At 37.3% G+C, this 10587-nt stretch overlaps 1 protein-coding gene across 1 annotated transcript; it reads right to left on the bottom strand.

The window, feature by feature from the left end:
• Positions 1-6222: 6222 nt before the first annotated feature.
• Positions 6223-7731, bottom strand: LOC132554946 (cytochrome P450 1A1-like). Its single transcript, XM_060219275.1, has one exon. The coding sequence runs from the start codon at positions 7729-7731 to the stop codon at positions 6223-6225; it is 1509 nt and encodes a 502-aa protein (XP_060075258.1).
• Positions 7732-10587: the final 2856 nt, after the last annotated feature.

Below are 10587 nucleotides of genomic sequence, written 5' to 3'. Positions count from 1 at the left end.
TGGCTTGGTTCAGAGCTGAAAGATAATTAATTTTGGTGTCAGGATGGCAATTACAGCTTTATAACTTCAATTAAGGAATTTCAATCATCAATGACACTCTAGACTATTGTAAATGAAATTTCTGAAGTTCACTGAATACAATGTGTCATGTTGACCATGCAAAGCCAGTGGAGGATGGCAATTTCTTCTTAAAATTATTGCTCCACCCCTGCCAAAGGAGTTTCAGTGGTATTTCTGATCACCATATTTCCATATGCACTGCATCATTTCACAAGTAATACCTGTAAATTTTCTTTACAATTGCTTGATTTATATACCTGTAAGTTTTGTTAACAAATGCTTGACTTCATTATGTTTTTTCTTTGGAATGATTTCAAAGCAAATTATGAATATTAAAATTCATTTAATATATAAAAGAATTTCATATTTACATCTATGATACATCAGATTTTCCTGAAATCATTACCTTTCAAAAGTGATGTAGATTAGTCAGATCTGAAATTTTTATCAATCTAAAAAATGGAAATTGTCTGTATCAACTGTAATAATTTACTGCTGATAGGTCAGATTTATCTTTTCCTATGTCATTTTATCAGTTGCTTCCTGTGAAACTTTTTGTCTGAAAACACAATTTAAAATTTTCGCTTGTTAGAAAATTTGATTTTATTTCATTATAAACTACAAGTAGTAGTTTTCAGTAACGAAGTTGAACAAAGGTTTAGCTATATTTTTATGGTTGGCATGATATCTAAATCTTGTCTGTTGTTTTTGGTTTCGAGAAAAATGTACTTTTAAAGTGTAATAGAAACAATTAAGATTGTTGGTAAATATGTAACTATGATCATGAGATTTTCCTTCTTTCTTTAAGACCAAATTACTGCAGATATTGAGTCCATTCAAATTTGCTCTTTGACAATTGTGATGTTGAAGCATCAGTGTTATTTGTAAATTCTTTATAATTCTTTCTAAGTCAATCTTGCAATACAATATATTTGAGCACTTTGTTATGAAAGGAAAGTTTGATACTATGTCATATCCATGAGTCTGGTACTCTAACTGACTTATTCATGACCATCATTCCAATTCAAGGAATTGACTGTTAAATGGAGATATTTGACATCAAAAGAGTGTAAAAAATTGCCAAAATGTTGTTTTTGTGATAGAAAGATAAGGTTTGATTATTGAGAGTGTTCCAGATTAATGCAGGTTATTATATTTGACAAAGATCTTTTCTTTTGAGGAAATAATTTAAATCTTACCCTAAGAACTGTGTTTTTGTGTCATTTGCAATATAATGCAAGATGTTTATGTTAATGACAACCAAAAGCACAAAAGAGAAGTTGGGACATATACTTCATGTTTAACTTTCATTTTAGAAATAAAATTGGTGAAAGTTTCAATGTTCAGGTATTATAGAAATATTAGTGTAATGATCCCTTATATTTGCTATAAATTGTCAACCAAAGAGTTAAATGATGTTATTATAGATTATTGTTATAAAAAAAGCTTTTCTGACTTTTTGTACATGGTTAACTACATGCAGGTGTTTTCCCTGAGCAAGTGTAGATCTGTTACAATTTTTGTGTGCCTTTGTTATTTTTTTTGTGGAGTTATCTCCCCTGTATTGTGGAATTCCTGTCCATGTACTGGTGTGAGCCTACTGTATACCTTCTAAGTCATGACGGACCTGCTCATTTTAAAGACTTGCATTGTCTCTGTCAGGGCTGTTAGAAAGCAAAATAGATAGGTAGGTCTGTCCTTATTTCATAAACAAACTATGCTGGTTCAATCGCTTAGATTAACTTGAACACAAAATAGGTTTATACTAAGATATCATCCTTAAAAATGATCCAACATTGCTATACTTCATATTCCACGGTATTCAAATCTATGCATGTTTGAAAAAAAAACTAAAACAAAAAAAAAGATTGCACTGTGATAATGAGAATGCAATAACAGACATAGTTAATACATTATCAATTTGAGTCGGACATATTAATAGTTCAACTATGAACCTATTCCATTTCATGATTAATGAGTAATATTAATTCACTATCTTAATGACTTACGACATACTATATTGTACAAGGTACACTAATTTGTAACTTCATTGTGTCTCTAATGATGAAAGATGATACCTCGGTGGGTTGTGGAGGCTTCACTGGGCACAGGCCATTGTATATCATTTCATTTTATGTAGATGCAATATAAAGCCAAATCACACTGTTTTTATGATTCATAAGTTACCTTTTGTAATCCATTTAATTAGTGACATATTGAAACTTCCAAAAGTTTGATGTTTTAGTGAAAGTGGTTGGAGGATTTATTTGTAAAGCACTTTAGAAAATTGTTTTTTCACCGACTGATCATGTAGGAGATTGTCTTCTCAAATGACACTTGTTACACCATGTGAATAAGCTAATTGAATGTAATACACAGTGGTAATATTACACAATAAAGATATTTATGTAGCCCTGTCTTTGTGTTTGTTGTGTACTATATAACACGATGTTAGGGACTAGTAGGATTTACATGTAGGGTTTTTTATCAACAGAAATTTGGCTATTATGGTAACGAGGTCACTAATGGCCAACAAAAGCTCATCAGTCCTTGATTAATTTTGATGAAACATATTGTAACTAATCAAAGCCAGTAATTTGACACATCAGGTGTTTTGAGAATTTTATTTTGCAGTTTTTTTTTCCTTGCTTCATTGTAGTCTGTCGTAAACAATTGACTTCTTAATAACCAAAAGGCACAGGATGCTGATATTAGGCCAGTAGCATGCTGGGATGAAGGTCTTTCACGTTTGTTCAAATGGATGACTTTGGCCTTTATTCAAAGTCACAGGGGTCAGTAAGCTAAACTACGACATCACACAGTGTTATCAGTTCTGTTTGAAACTTAAGCCCTTCAACTTAGAAAGAATAGAACACTTTGTAAGTATGCGTATATCAGTTCTATTCTGCCACCCAAAAGCTGAGACTTGTGGACAGATTCTAAAACTGTCAAATGGCCTGAAGATCTATGGTGACCGTTATGGCCCATGGGTTTTTTAGGTCGCCTGAGCCAAAGGCTCATGGTGACCTATTGCCATCATGACATGCTGTCGTGCATCGTAAACTTTCACATATTCGACTTCTTCTCAAGAACCACTGAATGGATTTTGACCAAACTTGGCACAAAGCATCCCCATGGGAAGCCGCTTCAAGTTTGCGAAGGAAAAGGGCATGGCCCCAATAGGGGCCCCAGGAGGGGGAAAAAGGGGGTAAAATTAGGTAAATCTTTAAAAATCTTCTTCACATGAACCAACAGTCAGATTTAGTTCCTATTTGATATTTACGGTCCTTATGGCATGGTCTACAAAGTTTGCGAATGAAAAAATAATCGGGTCAAAAACTGCCCCACTAGGGGGCGCTCAAAAGGGTCAAAAATTCAACTTTGACCAATTTTAACCAAATTTGGTAGAAAGCATCCCTTAGTGAAGAACATATGAAATTATGTTGAAAAAAGAGATTATGTCCCCTTTGGGGCCCATAAGGGGAGTAAAAGGGGCCATATGTAAAAACCTTCTTTAAATGACTTCTTCTCAAGAACCATTAAATGGATTTTAACCAAACTTGGCACAAAGCATCCCCATGGGAAGCCGCTTCAAGTTTGGGAAGAAAAAGGGCGTGGCCCCAATAGTGGGGAAAAGGGGAAACTTGATACAAATGTTCTACACAAGGTCCTGGCAAGTTTCTGGGGCGATTCAAAATCCAAGATGGCCACCCTGGCCTCTGTTTGGCTAAGACATTATGGACTTCCTCTCATCTTCAAACTTGGTACAGATGTTTTACACATGGTCCTGCACAAGTGTTGTTACATTTTTGCAACATTTTAATCTCTCCAGATTATTGACATATATTCTTCAGGTGACCGTTAAGGCCCCTTGGGCCTCTTGTTTTGGTTTTTTAGCCGTTTCAGTCCATCATCACATTATGGTTGAATTTCAAATCCGTCATTGGGCTAGCCGTTTAAAAGCGTCTTCATCTCAGGAATCGAACGTTCAATATTTGGAATATAGCCGATTATACTGCTAATTTAGTGTATAGCTCTACGTTCCGGTACTTTCCATATACAATTTTACAAGCGAGATCAGGGCACAATATCCAAAATAATGAGTCCCATATCAAGAGATATTCTGGGTCCACAAGCTTTGAGCGAGTCCGAAATGAAGATCATAGCACAGCCCAGGGGACTGAATCTGAGTCCCTAAATAACTGATACACGTATACGTTGGACGAAGTAGAGTACCACTTGGAACGTAGATGTGTACTAGTATGTTAAATCCATTACAAAGGATAACTAGACGAGTAAGATGGCCAACAGACTGCCATCTTGGATTTTGACAGCTTACGTTGAAATTACTGCTATTATTCGAAACGAAGTTAACTATTCATTGTCATTAGTTATACGAACGTTTGGTTTTTTAAACGTACCAGGCAGAATGGCTTTCTGGCATTGATGAGACTTGTCGGACGATTTTTTTACAGAATGTCCTCTTGATGGTTTTGTTAATCATTCTTCCATCTGTAAACAATTAGTGAGATCCTGAATGATAAGTTACAGAGAAGTGATCTTCACCGTCGATCCGTACTAAACCAATACCAGACCAATCACATGCATACGAAAGCTTGAACAGGCTTATCTAGAAAGTAAAACTTTATCAGAATTCCTATTTTTGATCTTGTGGTCCTCCAGGAGGGCTTTTAACACATAATTAATATAAATCAGTTCAAAATTAATAATATGGCACGTTTATATTCTTCTTAACATCTAACAACGTCAAGAGCAAATTTGTTTGGAAAAATGTAAATATTCCAATAAAACATAAATTCAATGTCGTAGTTTTACTCAAAGTCAGTTGTATTATTTACGTATTTTAATAGGTGAACGTTTTATCCTCCGAGTCTTACATTCAAAACAATTTTCTCGCGTTAAACATCAAAATTCTAAACAGCATATATACCCATGTACAGCAAAATATCAACTTCCCCAACTGTGTCTAAAGGTTTGAAACCAAGAGTCCTAGCTCAGCCAGGAATGTGGCTGTTTGTGTTAGCAGATTTCTTGTCTCTGTGACTCATCCCTGTTAAATTGTTCTAGTGAATTGTTAGTGAGACCCGAACCAAAAACCTGATGTCAAATTGACAGGTCTCATGTATTAAATCAGTCTAATAGTGATTGATAAGACCAATCACCTTACAGAACGTAGTTTAAATGACTCGCTTTGATAAGGTAATACATTTGACAGACTGTTGAGCATGCCTATTTAGCACGTTATTAAACCATGCATATGCTGCATTCTACTGGTCTTATATTTAGCGGTAATACATAACATGAAAACAATGCGTTAAAGAGTTAAACATGATTTATTATTTATAAAAAACATAGTAGGTTACACACATATTACTGTCCTTTATAGTAATATCAATTAAATATACCCCATACAACACATAACATGTCTGTCATAAAACAATATGACTCCGTTACCGTTACAGATAAATGAGTAAAGTTAAAAAAAACTCAATTCGTACTGTACTGAGAAAGCTGCACACACATTTTATATAATTAAAAATGTTTGCAAAAATACTGTGTTAAACGCAGCAGACGTGCATGGCATTGTTACTGACTTTCTGTAAACAGTGACGGTGACCTTCTGTAACCTTGAAAACAAAACAGTCGTATGTTTCATAAAGCACCTGAAGCATGCAGTATGTAAAGCTCCTATAAATAGGATAGTGACCACACGTCAAGGCCCCAGTTTCGTGGATATTCCTTAACATCTTCACTCACTGTGATAGAAAAACATTTACTTACCTTACATTTAAGGAGGGTTTCGTAACTTATGTTGTGCTTTCCGTTGAGTAATTTCAAGTTAAGGAAAAAGTAAGGAATATCCATGAAACCGGGACCCGTTCAAGACCTGTATTCTTAATCTGTCAGCTATTTTACTCATGCATCAGTATTCTTGGGGGTCGGGGGGATTATATCACTATTAGTACTGCCTATTCATTTCGGGACCTTGATGTAAAGATCACGTATACGTGTCAGGTTACTTAACTCGATATTCTGCATACAATGTGAATAGTTTGACGGACGAAAGGACGAACGAGGCACTACTATCATCAAGGCGGACGTGTGGAAATGTGGTTACTGCACGCGCGTAAACAAATCTGCCTATTGTCTAACAGATACGGCCACCTGGAAGTCCAGCGGTTTAAGCGTTAGTCCGTATTTGCTGTCAATAACGGGCTTTTTTCCGGGGATCGTTTTGAATAAACATTTTTGAATCATTGATGCGAAAAACATAAACAGCTCCATCCTTGCAAGTTGTTCTCCTGGACATTTTCGTCTTCCTGCGCCGAACGGAAGGAACATGTCAGTCATGGTCTTGTCAACATTTCCTTGAGAATCTAAAAATCTTGAAGGGTCAAATTTATTGGGGTTATTAAACACTTCCGGGTCACGATTGACAGACCACAGATTGACGAATACCAGAGTATTTGCTCTGATGAAATGTCCGTCAAGGACAGTATCCCGGGTTGTGCTGTGTGGCAATGCGAAGGGAAAGATGCATGAGTGACGCATAGTCTCGAAAAGACATGCCTCAATGTATGGCAGATTTTCTATATCGTCAAACGAAATTTGCCGGAGACCGACTTTCTCTCGGATTTCTGCGTGCGCAGCTTCCTGAACATCCGGATGCGTGGCCATGAATAACACTGACCACTGTAGACTACTGGCGATGGTGTCGAATCCTGCACCAATCAGTTCTTGAACCGTTGTTAGGATGTGCTCGTTCGTAAGTCCGACGGCCTCCTTTTCTTCCTCTGGGATATCGTGGGTTGCTTTGATAAGGGCGTCGGTTATATCCCGCATTTGAGACGCGTCATACGTGTCTAAATGTTCCTGTCGTTTCTTCAAGCTAAATTTGTTCATGGTGTCCAAGATACCAATAAACTTTTTGAACGAACCTTTAGTGAAATGTCTCATCCACGGCATGATGTCGACGGGGTTGCCAGCACCTGCGAATGCCATAAATTCATCATTCATTTTTATTAAATGAGTGAAATCCTCATCGTCCCGCTGGTAACGTTTACCGAAACACAGAGCACAGATAATGTTACCAACTGACAGGTAGATCTCGTTGTGGGGATTGAACGGCGCGCCATCGGAGGCTATGAGATTGCTGGTTAGTACGTCTGCCTCCGACGCTATGGCCATTTCTATTGGGTTGTTCCGTTTATTGGTGAAAAGGGCCAGAGAGTTTTGGGCAATTCGGCGATGCATTTTCCATCGAGGTCCGAAATCTCCAAATCCCATACTGTTACCGTTGGCTATAAATTTGAAGGAATAAAAGTCAGGTCGACCCGCAAAGTCTTCGGCTTGTTTAATCATGGCCGACCGAATCGTTTTAAGACCATTCAATACTATAGTCGGAGTACTTCCCATTGTGATTTGAAACACATCTCCATACTTCGCTCGAAGTTGTGTTAGATATTCATGAGGCTTTTTACCAAGACTTGCCAAATTTCCGATAAGAGGCCAAGGAAACGGACCAGGTGCCGTGGAGGCCGATTTCCGGTTCCTAGATGCCCAAACCAACGAAAATACTATTACACATCCGAGCATAACAATCGGTGATACAGACAAACAACAAACCAGTGTCCCTGGAATAAACGCCATCTTGTATCAATTAATTTCCAGTAATTTGTAGAACACCACTTTTACATACCAAATGTTTTTGCTTTGGAGAATATGTCGTGTAGCATTGATCAAGTTTAGCCACGCACAGTTCTGAGGTAAATCCGCCGGTATGGGACAGCTGTTGTTTGTGTCGGGGCTGGCGGACAACTGTGGTCATGACCCAGCCAATAGTTATACAACTGTCTGGACAATAAATATCTTTTAAACGCTACGCTTCACATCCATTGTTCGAAGCCACTCCTACATCTGTCAAACTCGGCCTTTCAGTCCCTCGTGTAGCCACTTGCTCATAACTGACCACATTCCTTGTCCAGATTAAATGTCAGTGGTCAAGACCTCTGACAGCGGTCATTAACATCGTCGCCTACTACAAAGTATGTCCAGTATGATGGTTTCGTAGACTCCACGACCTTTGGAGCTGTCAGCTACATCATCTCGTAAAGCGTGGGTACTGGAGATTGTGTAGGGTGTGTCCTTGGTCTCCGGACTATACTGCATAGACCAAGTGACGTGTTTGGCCACGACAGATTTGTTTTAATAAAAAACATAACATATATGGACTGTAGTGTGCAATCTATATGCATGTGATATGATCTCTCAATTCTGCTGATAATTTTTCCATTCCAGCAAATATTGTATAGGAATGATATATACATATATTGGAAGTGCTTACAGAACATATATATTTATCAAATATGACAAGCCGTAGGAGTTTTGACCAATTATAAACTTTTATTACATATGTCCATTTGTTATATAAATATCTGGTGATACTTAAGGAAATCTAATCGTGTCAGAAGTAGAGGGGTTTGTAGTTTAAAAAATGATCAAAATACGTGTATATAGCTACTTCTTAACAGAATTCGTCGCATTAAACCTTGGGGCAAGTGAGCTTCATTGTACACATCAAACTACACTTAAGGTGTTAGTCGTATAAAACAGGCACAGGAAATATGATACCTATTTACATTGTATCTATATCCATCCCCTAAAACCTACATGTACATACCTATCTGTACCCGTAACATAAGATATGGACAGGAAGTACATACCTGTCTGTACCTGTAACATAAAACATGGACAGGAAGTACATACCTATCTGTACCCATAACATAAAACATGGACAGGAAGTACATACCTATCTGTACCCGTGACATAAGATATGGACAGGAAGTACATACCTATCTGTACCCGTGACATAAGATATGGACAGGAAGTACATACCTATCTGTACCCGTGACATAAGATATGGACAGGAAGAACATACCTATCTGTACCCGTGACATAAGACCTGTAACATAAAACATGGACAGGAAGTACATACATACCTGTAACATAAAACTGTACATGCCGTGACATAAGATATGGACAGGAAGTACATACCTATCTGTACCCGTAACATAAGTTATGGACAGGAAGTACATGCCTATCTGTACCCGTAACATAAGATATGGACAGGAAGTACATACCTATCTGTACCCATAACATAAAACATGGACAGGAAGAACATACCTATCTGTACCCGTAACATAAAACATGGACAGGAAGTATATACCTATCTGTACCCGTAACATAAAACATGGACAGGAAGTACATACCTATCTGTACCCGTAACATAAGATATGGACAGGAAGTACATACCTATCTGTACCCGTAACATAAAACATGGACAGGAAGTATATACCTATCTGTACCCGTAACATAAAACATGGACAGGAAGTACATACCTATCTGTACCCGTAACATAAAACATGGACAGGAAGTATATACCTATCTGTACCCGTAACATAAAACATGGACAGGAAGTATATACCTATCTGTACCCGTAACATAAAACATGGACAGGAAACACATACTTACTTGTACCCGTGACATAAAATATGTATCGTTCCTATGTACTTATATTTATAGGTTCAGTAATAAAATGGATAGGAAAATATATAAACCTGTATTCACAACATGACATATATAGAACCTACATCCCTGACAGTACCAGTCACATTAAACATATATAGAACCTACATCCCTGACAGTACCAGTCACATTAAACATATATAGAACCTACATCCCAGACTGTACCCGTCACATTAAACATATATAGAACCTACATCCCAGACTGTACCCGTCACATTAAACATATATAGAACCTACATCCCTGACAGTACCAGTCACATTAAACATATATAGAACCTACATCCCTGACAGTACCAGTCACATTAAACATATATAGAACCTACATCCCTGACTTCACTCCCTTTACATTAAACATATATAAAAGTTCAACATCCCTGACTTCACTCCCTTTACATTAAACATATATAGAACCTACATCCCTGACTTCACTCCCTTTACATTAAACATATATAGAACCTACATCCCTGACTGTACCGTCATATCAAACATATATAGAACCTACACCCCTGACTTCACTCCCTTTACATTAAACATATATAGAACCTACACCCCTGACTTCACTCCCTTTACATTAAACATATATAGAACCTACATCCCTGACTTCACTCCCTTTACATTAAACATATATAGAACCTACATCCCTGACTGTACCGTCATATCAAACATATATAGAACCTACACCCCTGACTTCACTCCCTTTACATTAAACATATATAGAACCTACATCCCTGACTCTACCCGTCACATTAAACATATATAGAACCCACATCCCAGACTGTACCCGTCATATCAAACATATATAGAACCTACATCCCTGACTGTATCCGTCACATTAAACATATATAGAACCTACATCCCTGACTGTACCCGTCACATTAAACATATATAGAACCTACATCCCAGACTGTACCCGTCATATCA

This window comes from Ylistrum balloti, unplaced genomic scaffold (assembly GCF_031769215.1).
Source record: "Ylistrum balloti isolate Yb309-2 unplaced genomic scaffold, AGI_CSIRO_Ybal_v1 Utg370450, whole genome shotgun sequence".
NCBI lineage: Eukaryota > Metazoa > Mollusca > Bivalvia > Pectinida > Pectinidae > Ylistrum > Ylistrum balloti.
This window is presented reverse-complemented; position numbering and strand designations above follow the sequence as displayed.

Excerpts from the sequence above, each read along its gene's own strand:
- LOC132554946 (XM_060219275.1), bottom strand. The coding sequence starts at position 7,731 with ATGGCGTTTATTCCAGGGACACTGGTTTGTTGTTTGTCTGTATCACCG.